Raw genomic sequence first — 18183 nt, 5'->3', positions numbered from 1 at the left:
TCAGTCTGTTTACTGTTTGCTTTATCTCCAACCTTTCAACCAGATTTGTGACATTTTATTAACCATAACGTTTTTTATCTACATTTAGCATTAGCATTATTGGTCACCATGTAAACATTTGTGACCCTTTGAAAACCCAGGCTAACATCTCATAATGAAATTGATTATTATAACAAGCATCAAAGTTTAATTTCAAGCCTTGATTTCACTAAGATTTTGGTATTATTCAGTCAATATTGAAGATATTGTTAGGATATTCCGTAGGATGATTTTATGAAGGACTATTGCTGGGTTTTCGCAAGCAGGTTTAGCTTTAGCCTCCTAGTTAGAGCGCCCGTCTCCCACCAGGTGCGAGGCCCCTTCGGAATAGGGCCTGTTACAGATGCACAAGTTTGTGTCGTCTCGATCATTGTAAATATTATATGAAGTTTTGACAGAGAAGTACTGATACACGTTTTCATACATGCAATTCTGTGGACGTTAATAAATGAAAATATGTGATACCGACAAAAAGAAAAGGCACAGGCATATATAGAAAGATTTTATTCTTATCACATGTAGCTTTGTACATTGCTGACATCTGGAATGATTGTAGTTCGTTTTCAGGATTTATTAACTCACATTTTTTCCTTATACATTTTGTTTATAAGCTATTTTACATCTTGTTTACATGAAGTCCAAAGAACACAATAATAACAACAAATGTATCATTGATACGAATTGCTCAGAAACCTGAAGGGTTTTGGATCTAAATTCAGCTTTTATAGACAAAGGTTCAAGAAACAGGCAAAGATCAGGGCAGGTGTAACAGGTATACAAAGTGTACTACTAAAAATTGTTATAATTCACCCAAAATTGTTCATTAATTCACCTAAAAGTGTTCATAAAAGTATGTTTCGTGGGTACCTAATCTCAATGTGTGCTTCCCCTTTAAATGTGCTATGATCGCTAGGTGACTTAACTACCTGTTCGGTCCACTCCTCTTCCCTTTTGTAATGTAATTCAATGGGAGATAGCTCAATAAGAGCTTTTTAATCTGAGAGGCTGCTTGTATGTTTCTTTGTCGATCAGATTAAATGATCAATTGAACTGATGCCCCATGTCTGTTTCCCACAATACAACGCAAAGTAGACAGAGTCTCTTATAACTGGTGTCGCAGGGCATTCGCGAGCCACCGGTTACACAGGCAGCAAATATTCACAGACGAAATCACAGGCAATGGTCAGGGCAGGCAGCAGAGGTTCAGAAGAGACATATAGAATCCAAAGATCATACACAAAGATCACAATGCTCAGAAATGCATGCAGTAACACTAACAAGACTTCGCCATGATAGACCTGTTGCACAGCGTAAAAAATCCCAGTAAAACATGAATAAATCGGACAACATATAGGCCTACTACTTTTGTTTTTGGTAAATAAAATGAATTCCTGTAAGAAAAGCTTAATGAATGAGTGAATGAGTGAATGAATGAATGAATGAATGAAGGGGTATGGCAGCAGTACGACCAGAAAAAAGTTTCCCCCTACTTCCGGTCTCTGTTCGCCATTTAGTGAAATAGGCGTATTGAGTGAAAGAATCAGGTATAAGTAGGCTGCGTCCGAAAGCTTAGGCAGCTGACTTGTTGCCTCGCTGTCTCATGAGGCAATGACTATGGAGGCAGCTCTGAGAAACACGTTCGGACAGCCTTCAGAGGCAGTTCATGGGTTCAATCCCAGGGAATTGCAAATGGTCAGAAATAAATGTATAATGCAATGCAATGTAAGTCGCTTTGGATAAAAGAGTCTGCCAAATGCATAAATGTTTAAGAACTTGATGATCGACAGGTCAATAACTGACAATTTTCTATCAATCCGTACTACACCATCACAAATTGCTGCACATTGTGCATGAAATATGAGTTACAGTGAACAATTGTTTTAATCTCCTCAGATGTGTCCTGTGCGGCAGAAATCTTGGGTTTAACTGTAGATAATGATATTCAGCATCAACAACAAATCCATCGAACAGTGCATCATAGTAAGGTAAGGACTATTCCAGTGCACAATGAAGTGCAATTATTATTTCAGATGGTCTATATTTAATTGCCTCTGTTTCTGTATTTTATTTAATTTTTAGGGGCAAATCACATTGATGTGATGTAGACACATGTAAAGTAAATGTTCCCACAAGGAAAAAACGGATAGGCCTTTTATTTAAACTGTGATAACCGAACCCATTCTTATCAATTGCGTATAAATAACATGAGCTGTTGCATTATCGTGTAATGTGCACACCAAAGTGCAATTGTGCGTGCATACAATACACCTATATTTGCATTTGTATGATATGCCAATCTTAGCGTGCATGAATATTAAACAGCAATTTGTCCTTTTTACCTGTACCCAAACCTTAAACCTAACGGTATTATTTTTATTACTTCAGTGTTTACTCTTCATGTACATGTATAGCTTTCCTGTAGCTCAGTGGTAAGAGCATTGCATCAGCTTGTTATGTATACGCAGATCGTTGAGAATGGGTAGGGTCATTTAATTCCTAAAGGTTTATTTTGCGCTCCCTTGCAAACATGAGCTGACTTTGACGAGATGGCTACCCTTCTGCTCTCGCCCAAAGGAATGACATAGTTTTATCTTATTTTCGTATACTTGATCAACATTATCAAGAGATTAATCATTAAAATTTTTAGGACATGTATCGCCTGTAAATTTGGTCAGATTACAGTGATGCAAAATATGATTGATGCTTGTATTGACAGCTCCATCTATGTACAAAATACAATAAATTACCAGAGAACAAAATAAAATCCTGCATTTGCAATATCAGTGGCATCCACATATCTACTGCCATTAAATAGAGAAATATGTTGATAACAGTGCTAAGATCACTGGCCACTTTATTAGGTACACCTTACTAGTACCGGGATGGACCCCCCCCCTTTTGCCTTCAGAACTGCCTTAATCCTTCGTGGCATATATTCAACAAGGTACTGGAAACATTCCTTAGAGATTTTGGTCCATATTGACATGATAGCATCACGCAGTTCCTGCAGATTTGTCAGCTGCACATCCATGATGCGAATCTCCTGTTCCACCACATCCCAAAGGTGGTCTATTGGATTAAAAGCAATCTGGTGACTGTGGAGGCCATTTGAGGCTGCTTTCATGTTGTTGACCCTACCATCCAAATGTCGCAGCAGAAAGCGAGACTTAAACAGACCAGGCAACATTTCTCCTATCTTCTATTGGCCAATTTTGGTGAGCCTGTGCGAATTGTAGCCTCAGTTTCCTGTTCTTAGCTGAACTGCCGCTCACTGGATATTTTCTCTTTTTCAGACCATTCTCTGTAAACCCTGGTTGTGCGTGAAAATCCCAGTAGATCACTAGTTTCTGAAATACTCAAACCAGCCCGTCTGGCACCAACAACCATGCCACGTTCAAAGTCACTTAAATCACCTTTCTTCCCCATTCTGACGCTCGGTTTGAACGGCAGCTGATCGTCTTGACCATGTCTACATGCCTAAATGCATTGAGTTGCTGCCATGTGATTGGCTGATTCGAAATTTGCGTTAACGACCAGTTGGACAGGTGTACCTTATAAAGTGGCCAATGTGTTTAGATGCCAATAGAACAACTTCAACAGGAACAACAACGTAAGCAAGTACTTTTTTTAGAATAAAGAATGACTCTGTCCACACAGGTCTTAACATGTTTTTTTCTCACAAACAGACAACATACACATTAACACAAAGCAGGCTGGGTCAGAAGGAAAGATCCTCACTTAGCTGTCCCAGCTCAGCTTTATTCAGGAACTCTGAACCTGAAGCCTTTTTAAATTTATGTAGTAATCAGCGATTTTTGCAATGTTTTGTTGTGTGTTTGACATTGTTGATGTGTTTCTGTTGTGCTTTCCAAACTCCTCCAACCTGTAATGTAATTAATTTTGAGTGCTGTCTGAGAGAAAGAATGCCACTCTATGTAAACACTTTTACCACTTTGAAGGGAAATGACTTCCCATGGCTGTGACTTTTATGTTAAAAGTGACACATCAGTGGTCCATGTTTTTACGTTCTGTTAAACATTTATGTTGTTCAAATTCCAAATAATTATTGATAATTATGTTAAAATTTTCTCATTATAGAAAGTTCAAGATTTAGTTTTTAACACAAAAAGAAATGTTTTCAAAAAATCAGTAAGAGACCTATATTTAATATCCAAAACCCCAGTGTTGAGCTGGGGGATGGGAAGACAGTCAATCAGCATATGGTTTGTAAGCAAGCTAATAATCTGGGTTTATCTAACAGTCCTGTAGACTGGTGTCTAGAAGATAGCCGTAAAAAATCCACAACTAATGTTTCAAGTGTTGCTCATGGGACTAGGTCAGCTTCAATGGCAGTGTGATGCCAGGCCGTGCATCTACCTTTCCACACTCATTGAGCACATCCTCTATGAGCACTCACCAACTGAGGTGATCTACTTGTTTCTTACCATGTGCTGGTTCTGGTCAGAGCGTGTCAAAGAAGGCAAGGACATCTTCCTTAATTTATCAATTCTTACTCTACATCGTCTGGCACAGAATAAGATGGCCCGATTGCGGAAAGATTTTGCTGCTTGTGTGACCTGCCGGAATGCTTCTGAAGAATCTGTTTTCATGGTACCTCAGAGATATCTTTTACAAAGTGCACAAGGTTTATAGTAATTAGGGAGCTTAATTCTTATTCAGTATTCATTTATGTAGATAAAAATGTTTTAACAACGTTTATGTTGTTAGTGCTCCATTCAAATGTCTGTTGTAGTTGTACATTTCCTTTGAACAAAACATTATTATTGAATATGGAACTGTGGTTATCCAGTGCTTTCTAGAATTACATGTTGCTGTGGAAATAGCTCAGACTTGTTTTGATAACAGAGATATGCCAAAGCAAAAATGCCTTCCCTTTCAAGAGCCTTTAGATGTGTCCCAATTTAAAGCACCTCATTAATTTCATCAGCTTGTTAATTGGTTGTCCCCTCGGTACCCCCAATACAATTTAATATTGTCAATACTTGATTATTCGCACACTATATATCTAACATATCAGTTGTAGCTGTGTTTGGGATGTACAAATGTCATTAAAATAAAAACATAAACCTTGCATTACAGGTGTATTGTGATTGTCAAAACTCTGTCGCGATGGGCCTATCAGCCTGTCGTGACCACATTCCACCAAGAGACCAGCCCCAGCTAAACGCTGAGGTGGTACAGGTCCCGAACACAGTGTGCCAACTCTTGACATGCTGCAACGCCGAGAGGAAATCTGTGTTATTGCGTCTTCTCCACAGCAGTCTTGCAAGTAGGACAATTTCTGTAAAAGAGGAAGATTCTGAGTTTATGCCGCCAAGACGGCGCATTATATACCTGCAGAGGCACTGCTTCTATTTGCCGTCTTGAGCGGCATTGGCCCGCAATTATATTACAGTTTAGGAAGGAGACCGCGTAGCCTAGCTTCTACTGAATGTTGAGGGAACTGTAAGGGAACACTTTGTACAGAATAATTTAATGTAAATGTTATCCTATTTGTGTCTCCTGCAGAGTTTGGACAACGTGTGTTCTTTGTATCAATACTTCCAAGAAGATTCTGGAATTTTGATGGAGGGCCAGAGGGACCCAAAGGGACCAGAACCATCGATGCTGAGGCCCTATCCACGGCATATGTCTGCCACAGAGAGACTATGCAAGGTCATTCAGGAATTAGTGGACACAGAGAAATCATATGTAAAGGTGAGAACTGACTATATAATCCACTATTAACAAAGACATGATTCATTTCAATTCAAGTTTATTTGTAATAATAGTTTGTTATAATAGTTTACACTTTTGAAAAACAGCTTTACACAAAGGCCACAATATAAAAAACATGAAACACAAACAGAAAAAAATAATAAATTAATTAGATTTAGAATATAGTCTGAAGCTGGTGTCATCTAAAAGTCCTTGCAAGGGACGGTGTCATCTTTCCGCATGTGTTTGGTCATCTGATGTGTTAGTGGGAGGCACCAAGCTGCTGTTCATAGCCTATTAATTAGAATAGTTATTAAATAGAATAATTATTCATAATTTATGTATTCTAGGCTGAAGAGATGTGTTTTCAGTCTAGATTGAAATTGGGTGTAACAATTAGCTTTATCAGCTAGGTTATTAAAGTTAAAATGGGGTCAGATTAAACTGTGTGAGATTAAAATTTAAAACAACACACAAGCCATACCCTAAAACAATCTAAAAGTACAAGCGGGTTAAAAGTCCAAATATGAAAAGTGTCCACCGGTGATCCAAATCCAAAGGGATAATCCAAAATCCTTGGTAAATCTGTCTGGTAAATCCACGATACAAGAGAAACTCTGCAAAACTAAGTCAACCACTTGTGCCCCACTGCCACCTTTATAATGACTGCTGCCAGGGATAAAATGGCTAAGACAGCTTGTAAAACCTGTTAAAACATAAAATAATATATATATATATAGAGCGGTTAAAACCATAGACTGTATCAAATATGGACGAAGTGTCCATGATTATCACCTGTAGGATTCTGAGGAGCTGTTTTGAATCTTAAAGTGGGCAGAGCCAGCCGTTGCCGTCTGAGCAGCGTGTCACTCGTGGATAATCGAAAATGGGCAAAGAGGTGTGATGTGGTTGGAGCAGAGGCGCCTGGCTGCTGTAACCACTTGTGTCACAAGCACGCCAGACTCCACCCACTCACAAGCACCACTCGCAACGTCACCTGAGTATTAATCACCCACACCTGCAGACCATAATCACCATCAGCCTTTGAACCTCACGCAAACACCCAGTCACTGTCCGGTCTAGTTTGTATCACACAAGCCTCAAGGGCTCTCCTATATTGCTTACCTGCCAAAATCCGGATGTATGGCCACCCTTTCGGTCGGTTGCTCAGCAAGCTCGCTAGCTAACATTAGTCTGTTAACATGAATATTGTATTTGCAAGAATAGACGTCACATGTTAAATCTTACCTGTTGCCTTTCACCATCCACTTATTTGCTGTCGCATCCCTTGACAGGCCATCTGCTTTTTCCATCTTTCTTTTTCTATTTTTAGCCCCCGAAGGCTTTTTTGGTTTATCCATCTTTTTCAAATTCAAATTTCAACGACAACTCACTAACGTTACTGCTGCTCACGGCGCCCCGCCCACTCGCGAGGTTACCCTTCTATGTCTAAAATGAATTATATGATGGAATCTTATGAGGGCTCCTGTGCCGCCTAGCCTGTTAGTCCTCTAAAATGTATATAACTTTTTATATATACAATAACTTATATAAATTTAATAAAAATGTATTTAACTTTTATTATTTCAAATTTTTTAAACCATCGCGTTTATAGCGCATACCCACTTTTTGCGCCACTGGATGAGGTGGGCGAAGGTTTAGCCGATGGGTTGAATGGCCGAGGTGGAGCAGGATGTTGGAGGCTGGATGCGGAGACATGGAATACCCGAGGCAACTGGCAGCTAGAGATGCAAAAGCGCATCTAAACCAACACCTTTGGCATGCTGAGGGTGAGCTGAGGTGTCTTCAGATGCCAGCAGATCCAGGGCTGATGGACTGATTGCAGCAACAGAGGAGGCGAGAGAGGGAGGCTGGGCCTTCTTGGAGGTTAATTTCATTCAAAACATGGGTGTTTTATGCTCAAAATTATGGCATTTTGAATGCTAAATGATGAGATCCTGAGGCCCATTGTTGTGCCATTCATCCACGATCATCACCTCATGTTGCAGCATGATAATGCCCGCCCCATGTTGCTAGGATCTGCTCACAATTCCTGGAAGCTGAAACGGCCCAGTTCTTGCATGGCCAGCATATTCAACGGACATGTCACCCATTGAGCATGTTTGGGATGCTCGGACCACCCAAATACAGTAAAACTGCACATTTTAGGACACATTTACACAATGAAAAACTGAAACGTTTTTCTTTGCGTTTTTGAAAAGTTTCAAGTACACATGACAACGTTATCATAACAATCTGCATTTTAAACAGATCCGCAAAAATTTCTAAAACTGTATTACGCCTAAATCGCATAAATTGTATTGCGCTTTAACTTGAAAACGGTCCCTTAGAGTGGGCTTTTATTGTGGCCAACCTAAGGCACACCTGAGCAATAATTATGATGTCTAATCAGCATCTTGATATGTCACACCTGTGAGGCAGATGGATTATCCTGGAAAAGGAGAAGTGCTCACTAACACAGATTTAGGGGCCGTTTACACGAGGCCGTTTTCAAGTGAAAGCACAAAACAATTTATGCGATTTGGCTGTCCGTTTACACGGAAACTGCGTTTTAGGGGACTGATAACGCAAAATTTTAAAAACGGGTTTCAAAGTGCAAGTTTTTGAAAACCACGGCGTTCTCATTTCCGTGTAAACCCCGAAATATGCAAGAATGAGGAAACGACATCCTGCGCATGTATATTAGGTGTGGGGGTGTGGTATGTATATGTGTATATCCTAACACAACGAAGGAGAAATAAACACATCAATGGCGGAGTAGATGGGGTTTTTTTGCGCTGCGCAATAGTTTGTTAATGCTTCTCCAGCAAAGTGTAGATTTACTACACCAGTGCTATAACCACCAGCAGAGACCTACAGCAAAATCTTAACACTCATTTACGGTGATGAAAGCTTTTTAAACAGCGCTTTTGGATCAGACTCAGGAGGACGAGTAGATGGTGGTACAACTTTGTCGATGGTGTTGTTGACGAGCTTCAATGGAAGGAAACCTTTCGAATGTCCCAACTTTTCGCTTCTCTTCACTATGAATGAGGAGAAATGCAGCGCTCTGTATTATGGTCTCCATGGCGACAGAGGTCCGCCTTCCAATAAACCATCAATCAATCGTCAGGGACTCTGTTTTTTTTCTTTACAAAGTGATGTTGTAATACAGCGTTTAAGTCAGACTTAAGGTTTTGTCTGTCAGTAAAATCAAGGATTTTTTTATTCTTGAAAAACGGGTACAGCCTCAACATCGGGGGTTGCCATTTTTCCCCATATACATTCAGAGGTGTCCAAATCAATCCACGTCCTCAAATTTTTCTAATGTGTTAGGGGCTAGAGATAAGGGCTATGGCATGATACCAAAGGTGGAAGTTACGTTGGCCGGAATCGGCATCATCTTTGAAATCGCTGACATTGCCAAACCGTGTAGAGTCCCGTCAAATTCGGTGGGCAAGACGTACATGGTTTCAGGTCGGGCTCATGCCTACACACCATGGGTCTCCTGAAGGCATACCAGGCCGACTTGCTGGGGGACATTAAAGAGGGCAAGGTAATAGTTCCGGGTCTGCTCAACGAGTTGAGAACAGCAGCAGATCTTACTCTCCGGGCTACTAAGGAGACAGCCCAAGCTGTCGGACACCTGTGGTGCCCCTTAGAGAGCATCAAGTGTAGAAAGCTTCTACAAATCTCACACCATGGCTCCTCTCGACGATAGAAAAGGGTTACAGGATTCAGTTCGCTGTCCAACCTCCTAATTTCAAGGGGGTGTTTTCCACCGAAGTAGACCCCGAAAAGGATGGGGTGCTAGAAAGGGAAGTGTTGTCTCTCTTGGTGAAAGGGGCCATGTTCCCCCCCATGAGAGTCAGACAGGCTTTTACGGCCGGTACTTCATAATTCCAAAAAAGGATGGAGGGCTGAGGCCCATTTTAGATCTTAGTTCTCAACAAATCTCTGAGGAGATACATGTTCAAGATGCTATTATAGTGGCCGGAATCAGATCTGAAGACTGGTTCACCACAATAGATCCGAAAGATGCATACTTCCACATTTCTATCCTTCCTCAACATTGGCAGTTTCTCAGGTTCGCTTTCGAGGGCAAAGCTTACCAATATTGAGTTCTTCCATTCGGCCTTGCTCTTTCCCCAAGCACCTTCACAAAATGCATGGATCAGCCCTTGCTCCATTGAGACTTCAAGGGATAGAGGACTGGTTAATATTAGCTCAGTGTCATGAGAAGGCGGTTCGACATTTAGATCTCGTTCTCGACCATAAGAAGCATCTGGGGTTACGGCTCAATGCCAAAAAGAGTAACTTATCTCCTCAACAGAGAACTACATTTCTTGGGGCAGTATGGGATTCGGTCACGATGCAGGCACGATTGTCCCCTGCAAGTGTCGAATCTATCATGACAGCGATGTCCAGGATCAAGTTAGGTCATGCCTACACTGTCATACATTTTCAGAGAATATTGGGTCTAATGGCGACAGCGTCCAACGTGATTCCTTTTCGCCCCCTGGATATGAGACCTTTACAGTGGTGGCTAAAAGGCAAAGGGTTTTCCCCGAGAGGCAACCCGTTCCGTATGATCAGGGTTACACCCAGATACCTTCATCCCTGGTAATATGGAAGAACCCTTGGTTTCTAAAGCAAGGGCTGAAGTTGGGGGCGCAATGTCACAGGAGGATAGTGACGACAGATGCGTCCCTCACAGGCTGGGGACAATAGTGGAAGGTCGCTCAGCCAGTGGGCTCTGGAGAAACAGCATCACCAATTCCACATAAATTGCCTGCAGATGTTGTACTACAAGCACTGAGGTACTCCTCCGAGTCCTCAGAGACCATCATGTTCTAGAAAGAACAGACAATTCGACAGTGGTCTCTTACATAAAGCATCAAGGGGGCCTGAGATGATGCCCTCTCTGCATGGGCTCAGGAGAAGTTTACATCGCTCGGCCACTCATGGGGGTGAGCTGATTAATCGGGGACTCTCAACTGAGGTTGCTGAAACAATCCTTAATTCTAGAGCTCCCTCCACAAGGAAACTTTATGCCTTTAAGTGGAAATTGTTCACCTTGTGTTGTAATGAAAGGCATATAGACTCCCAATGGCTTCAGTATTGGACTTTTTGGACCGTAGTTTCTATTACTGAGATAGGGAACAATACACTTCGTCCTATCTCAGGGAACTACTGACACAGTTGTAACATCCGACACACATAGGCGGAGCCTATCACATTAAAATGGCCATAACTCGAGCACTATTTGGGCTTGGAACATATGTATAGACTATCACTCCGAGGTAACCTATAAAATTCCGTGGCGTTTGGACACTAGCTGGCACTATAACATTAAAAATGGCAAAATGAATGGGCCGTTGGTTGCCTAAACACTTGAGAATCATGTGGCATTTACACAAAATATTGATATCAAATGAAAGTTCTCGAACCATTGATGTCGATTGAACGGTTCGTGAGTTATCGGTGATGATGTTAAAAAACTACTTTTGGTTTTCCTAGGTTTTTCAAGCAATTTCAACATTTTTTGATCAATAATTGTCAAAAACATTATTTTTCATTTACGTGACCATAACAGGGTCCTTTATTATATTAACGTAAAAAGTGTACCTAAAGAAAGAAACGATAAATATGTCCAGGATAAAGGGAATGATTTTTGCAGCTGCGTTCATTGTCCACTGTAGGGCCTTGTCGTCTGGTGCACTGCAGTGTGTAAATGCACAGTGTGTATGTGCATTTTTATGTCTGCATTACATATTGTGTGTGTATTTTTGCATATTATTTCCCTCTATATCATTAGAGTGTGCGTGCACTGTATACTTTTGTGCATCATGTGTGAATGAGACTGTGCTTGTGTGCGTCGTTGTGTTTAATACTATATGCAAAGACACAGAATAATGAAATGTGTCTCACAGGAACACAGTGTTAGACATATAAAGTGCTATACATCTAACGTTGCTGGCACATGTCTGGCTGATTGTAAGATGCTGTATTGCTATACATAACACACACCTTTATTAGGTACACCAGTTTAATTGCGTCTAAACCCAAATTGCTACTCAGCCAGACACATTACAGCAACTCAATGCATTTAGACGGGGTCATTTCTTAAATGGATGTGACTAAATTAACCTGAAAAGATGATTCTCCTCATGTGAACTGTATATGCATATGTGTGTAATCATGCGTAGTCTCTATGAACCGTAACTGACCTTATCTGGCAATTTTCTGGACTTGGCGAGTATAGTCCACTTGGGTGTGTTAGGATGCGAGTCCTGAGCCTACTCAACGAAGGCAAAGCTGGCTTAGATGCCTGCATGCAGCTATATTTATACATCTGAGCAATTTTAGAGGATTACCTTACTATTCATATTATTTCAATTGTAGTTTTTGAACTTTGACCTTTCTGATACTATAGTACCAAATTAGTCCTATATTTCGTACTATTTCCCTGTGAATTAGTTTTTTGTTTGGATGGGAAGCACAATCATGGTGGTATGAAAATTCACATTAAAGAGAGATCATGATTTATAACGACCATCTTTATTCATCCAGGATCTTAACTACCTGATTGAAATTTACCTAAGGCCCTTGCAAAAGGAGAGATTTCTCACCCAAGATGAGGTAAGGCAATACTTCATATTAGAACAAGACTGAAAGCTCAGTGTAGGATTTGAAGGTATTACCCAATCATTTATTGTAGTAATAATTCCTAATTTGCTTTCACGCTCTGTGTCCCCATTTTGGCCTCTGACCAGATTTTGTTTGTGGGTTTGCTTTCCTTCAGATGGAGAGCCTATTTGGCAGTCTTCCAGAGATGCTGAGCTTCCAAAAAGTTTTCCTGCTAACCCTGGAAGAGAAGATTAGTTCCTCTCCAAACTTCAGTATCCTGGAGACCCCTGTGCAATTCAAGGTGGGCACCAAGTTATCTTCATTTATACAGCTGTACACAAAGCTCTTCTAGAGTAATGGTTCATTCACATTGACCCTTGTAAAATGTCAGTTTCCTATCGAACACTAAATCTCCCTTACACTTTCTGTGTTTTGGATCACCATTAAAATCCCAAATCATAAATAGGTTGGATATTGTGAGAGAATTCTTCTGGAGGTCTGGGAGCACAAAAACAAGACACAGAGAGGCATCAAGCTTTTGAACTCATTTATAGTGTACAATAAGACACCTGTTAAAACCAAATAAGGTATAGAAACTATATGGAAGAAACATCTTTATATAGTTCACAATAAGACACCTGTTATACCAAATAAGGTATTGAAAACAGCATGTCAGACAAAGAATGTTTAGTTTAGAATAAATCCCCTTCCTCCACATTTATCCAGCTGTCCGCTGTGAGCAGTAAAACCACACATAGGCTACACTTATTTTACTTTCACATCAAGGATGGAAATATTTATTGTCAACAGTTATTTAATTCCTGTAAGACAGATGGCGCCGATGGTCAATCTTTTTGCTGTTGTTTCAGTAAAAGAAGACGTGATACATTTGTGAAAAATGCAGGGAGGCATGTAGACTGATGTAAAAATTTAAAATTATTATGCAAATAAGCATAAATTCAAAAAAGTCCTTCATCCTATTACAGTACTTTAGCCTGACAGAAGACCCATATTCTTTTATATCACAATTTTCTCTTTTTCATTATTTAGCATCGCATTTTCTTCATTTCCTTTCCAGAGGCTGCTCTTCTCCCTTGGTGGATCATTTCTATATTATGCAGAGCACTTCAAACTTTACAGTGGTTTTTGTGCAAACCACATCAAAGTGCAAAAGGTTCTGGAACGAGGTACAGCATGGACATTTTTATTATTAGTATTACCATTATTTTTCATCATTCCTGTAGCTCAGTGGTAAGAGCATTGCGTTAACAACGCAAGGTTGAGGCTTCGATCCCAGGGGATTGCAGATACCTATGTAAAATGTATAGGATAATGCAATGTAAGTAGCTTTGGATAAAAGCGTCTGCCAAATGCCTAAATGTAAATGAAACCTCTCGCTCCCATTGCAAAACAAGAGTACCATGCTGCTGCTCAGGACATGACATGCTACACTGGTGCGGCAGAAGCAACAACATGATGCATCTTGTCTGTCAGCAGGGCTTGTAATTACATTTTCTCACACTCTGCTTGTGTTGTGGTAAGGCTTCCGTTCACAAATCTAAAACGACTTTTGCGTTGACTTGTTAATTGCCTGCCAATTGCTCCCTGAAGTGTCAATCCATCTGGGGTGAGGAGTGCCTCAATTACTGCTCTAATAGCTCCTCTTGATTTGAATAAGAACATTTAGTAATACAGTAATAGTAATACATTTAGCATTATTTGCCGTGGGGGAGCCATTTAACTTAACTCATGTTTGAGAGTCGAACTTGTAACCCAGAGGTCACAGGCCGGAGTCTCAGTATACCGGCAAGAAAATGTAGGTGGGGGAGTTTATGAACAATGCTCTCTCCCCCTCTCATTATCCACATCTGAGGTGACCTTGAGCAAGGCACTTAACCCCCCAACTGCTCCCCGGGCGCCTGAGCAAAAATGGTTGTCTACTGCTCTGGGTGTGTGTTCACAGTGTGCGTATTCAGTACTCACTGCTGTATGGATGCACTTGGATGGATGAAATGCAGAGCACAAATTCTGAGTAAGGGACACTATAGTTGGCCATAAAACACTTCACTACACATCAGTGAATAATCCAGGCACATCTCTTAACTCCACTCTTCTCGTGGTACCGTCTACCAGGTTATATTGGCATTGTTCACTGTCTGCAGTGTTGCATTTATACTGCAGTGGCTGTATCAAGGTTTCAGGCAGCCTATGCTGCCTCCTTGTGGATGTGTGTTGCCCGAAGCTACTTACCTGGCTGGCACAGTTAGTTGCACTAGTATTGATGATGTCGTCTGCCCTCCTTCCCCAGCTAAAACAGATCGATCCTTTAAGGAGTTCCTTAATGCAAGAAATCCAACTATGCAGCACTCAACTACTCTAGAGTCCTACCTTATCAAACCAGTACAGAGAGTGTTGAAATACCCACTGCTTCTCCGCGAGCTGGTATCTCTAACAGACATAGATAGTGAGGAGCATCACCATCTCACAGGTACATCACACACACACACACACTGATAGGAAAATTAAAGGGTTAGCTCACTGTAAAACTGGACTTATTTCCTTGCCCTTATGGCATGTTATATCAAAATGTATTACACGAATGAAAACATCTAGAACAATCTCTGAGCCGCTTTTTTCCTCAAATAAAAGCACAGATTAGAGGGCCTTACAAATGCTGTTTGCAAATGCGCATATTCACAATTTGCAAATCATATTTAGTTACAAAACAAACAAGAGCCGGTGGTGTTTGTTGTCACTGATATAAAATCTTTCATGACGAGTTTTATGTGCGTGTACAAATGATTATTTCAGAGCTTAAATGAAAAGCAGTCTGTGCTTTACACAAAGCCCTTTTGGCTACTTGGAATAGCAGACTTTTGTGGTTACTTATTGAGTTTGTAATTCATGGAACAGGGCTGGATTATGACTAAGTTTTACAGTTTTGTTTTTATTATAGAGGCATTGAAGGAAATGGAAAAAGTTGCTAGCCACATAAATGAGATGCAGAAGATCTACGAGGACTATGGTGCAGTATTTGATCAGCTGGTAGCAGAACAAAATAGCACCGAGAAGGAGGTACAGCTGCAAATATGGCCTGAATGCTTCACACACGCTATCAGGCTTATGACCACGACAGAATGCGTTTCATTGCATTCGTTGACGCCTAACTTCTGTCTTTCTTACAGGTCAGAGAGATTTCAATGGGACAGTTCCTCATGCATTCTTCTGTCATCTGGCTCAACCCGTTCCCATCACTGGGCCGTATGAAAAAGGATCCAGAGCTGACAGTATTTGGCAAGGATTTGCTCTTTTCCCATAATATTGTTGTATTTTTTGTGCTAACATAAAATTGTATATCTTAGTAATGTCTATATCTCATGTATATTACATTTTATAACACGTATTACGTTTTTTACTTTGGTTTTAAATAGCAGACTGAAATAATTGCCTTTCCACGTAGCGCTTCCAGAACACTTAAAAAAATTAAAGATCTTTTGTTATATCACACTGGATATAAACCAGGAGGCTCTGTATGACTCACAGAAAACCTTTGTGTTATTAGTTTTCAAGCGAGCAGTGATTCTGCTGTACAGGGAGACCATCAAAATGAAAAAGAAAATGGTAAGTTTTGTTTACACTTTGGGCCTTATCAGAAGTGCCGTAAAGGGGTCAGATTGTAATATTATCAATACATTTTTTCCTAATGTCCATGTCTGTCAATATTAAGTACAAGAAAACAGCACAAAGTCACTTATATAGTGTTTTTCAAATCAATTCAATCTAGGTGTTATCAAAAGTCCTGAATTTTGAGATCTTTGAGAGCGTGATGGGTTGTAGTGTGATAGAAGCTCTGTTAGGTACAGTAGGTAGGGGCTAAACCGTTTAAGGCTTTATAAGTGATTAAAATAACTTTAAAGTCAATACGATACTTAACCCGTAGCCAGTGGAAGGTTGATAACATTGGGGTTATGTGATGGTATTTTCTGGACCTGGTAAGAACTCTGGCAGATGCATTCTGAACTAACTGTTGTTTGTTTATTGATGATGCAGGACAGCCACTAAGTAGTGCATTACAGTAGTCAAGTCTTGAGGTCACAAATGCATTAATCAGCCAAACACTTTGGCAACATTTCTAAGGTGGAGAAAGGCTTTTTTTTGTGACATTTGAGATGTGATTTCGAAATGACAGGTTGCTGTCTAATATAACGCCTAGATCTCTTAATGTATTTTTTGGGGTAACAGTACATTCTTCAACTTGCAGGTTATTATCCAAAATATTCGGTTTACATGTCTTTGGTCCGATATGTAATATTTCTGTTTTATTAGAATTTAAAAGAAGGGAATTACAGGTCATCCAATGTTTTATATATTCGATGCACTCTGCCAATTTGGATAGCTGGGAGGAATCATCTGGTCTTGATGAGATATAGTGTATAGCTGGGTATCATCTGCATAGCAGTGGAAGCTAATTCCATGTTGTTAATAATGTTTCCAAAGGGCAGCATGTATATGGAGAATAGCAAGGGTCCTAGAACCGATCCCTGAGGAAATCCATAATTTACTTGTGTTAGATTTGATGATTCCCCATTTAATTTGACAAATTGGTGTGTGTCTGATAAGTAAGATCTGAACCATTGTAGTGCCTGTCCCTCAATACTGGTATAATTGTGCAAGCGATCTAGAAGTATGTTATGGTCTACGGTATCGAACGCAGCACTAAGGTCAAGCAGGACCAGGAGTGAGATGTTACCTTTATCTGATGCTATAAGCAGGTCGTTTGTAATTTTAACGAGCGCAGTTTCAGTACTATGATGCGGTCTAACGCCTGACTGATATTTTTGGTGTATGTCATTATTTTCTAAAAAAGCGCATAACTGAGTGGACATTACTTTCTCTAGTATTTTTGACATGTAAGGGAGATTTGAAATTGGTCTATAGTTTCCTAGTTCGTTGGGGTCCAAGTTTGGTTTCTTGATAAGAGGCTTAATGACGGCCATTTTAGTGTCCTGGGACATGGCCAAGATTAATTGACGAGCTGATAAGGTTATAAATGGGCTTAATTACAACGGGTAGTGATTCTTTTAATAATTTAGTTGGTATGGGGTCTAATAAGCTAGTTGTAGGTTTAGATGTTGCAATAAGTTTAATCAAATCCTCCTGTTTTATAGGTAAAAAACACTGGAGCCTTTCTTTTGGGGCAATGGTTGGTACTAATTCATAGGACAGACTTGGAGGTTGAGTTTTTACTATTTTGTCTATATGTTTTCGATTTTCTCTGTAAAGAATTTCATGAATACATTGCTACCAAGGTGCGGTGGAATAACCAGGTCAGGTGATGTTTGTGTATTTGTTAATTTTGCAACTGTGCTAAATAAAAACCTTGGATTGTTTTTGTTAGTTTCTATCAGGTTACGGAGGTGCTCAGCCTTTGCTGCTTTTAGTGCCTTTTTATAACAGTTTGCACTCTCTTTCCATGAAATTTGAAAGACCTCTAATTGGGTTTGTTTCCATTTGCGCTCCAGTTTGTTTTTTTCTCTTTTAAGGGCGCGAGTGGTGCTATTGTACCATGGTGCTATGTTGTTCTCATTAATAGTTTTTGACTTCACAGCTGCGACGGCTCCTAATGTATTAGAGAAAATAGTGCCTAATTTGCTTGTCATGTTATCGAGCAATTCTGTATTTATTGGTATGGTTATTAAAGGAGTCAAATCTGGCAAGCTCTTTGCAAAACTATCTTTAGTAGTCGAGGACATTTTTCTACCCTGCTGATAACGAGTTAAACGGCCGATTCCTGCA

The 18183-nt window shown here is 40.1% G+C and overlaps 1 protein-coding gene across 1 annotated transcript in view; it reads left to right on the top strand.

Moving 5' to 3' along the window:
- tiam2a (TIAM Rac1 associated GEF 2a) overlaps nt 1-18183 on the top strand; it is a 65087-nt gene that overhangs the window by 44477 nt on the left and 2427 nt on the right. Inside the window, exons 12-20 of the mRNA XM_079458406.1 lie at nt 1933-2024; nt 5569-5757; nt 12331-12399; nt 12563-12688; nt 13466-13574; nt 14696-14875; nt 15344-15462; nt 15573-15681; nt 15950-16008. Of these exons, the coding sequence (XP_079314532.1) occupies nt 1933-2024; nt 5569-5757; nt 12331-12399; nt 12563-12688; nt 13466-13574; nt 14696-14875; nt 15344-15462; nt 15573-15681; nt 15950-16008 (1052 nt within the window). The remainder of the gene's footprint in view (nt 1-1932; nt 2025-5568; nt 5758-12330; nt 12400-12562; nt 12689-13465; nt 13575-14695; nt 14876-15343; nt 15463-15572; nt 15682-15949; nt 16009-18183) is intronic.

This window comes from Barbatula barbatula, assembly GCF_947034865.1.
Source record: "Barbatula barbatula genome assembly, chromosome: 6".
NCBI classification, from domain to species: domain Eukaryota; kingdom Metazoa; phylum Chordata; class Actinopteri; order Cypriniformes; family Nemacheilidae; genus Barbatula; species Barbatula barbatula.
The sequence above is the reverse complement of the archived record's forward strand: the minus strand, read 5'-3'. Positions and strand labels throughout refer to the sequence as shown.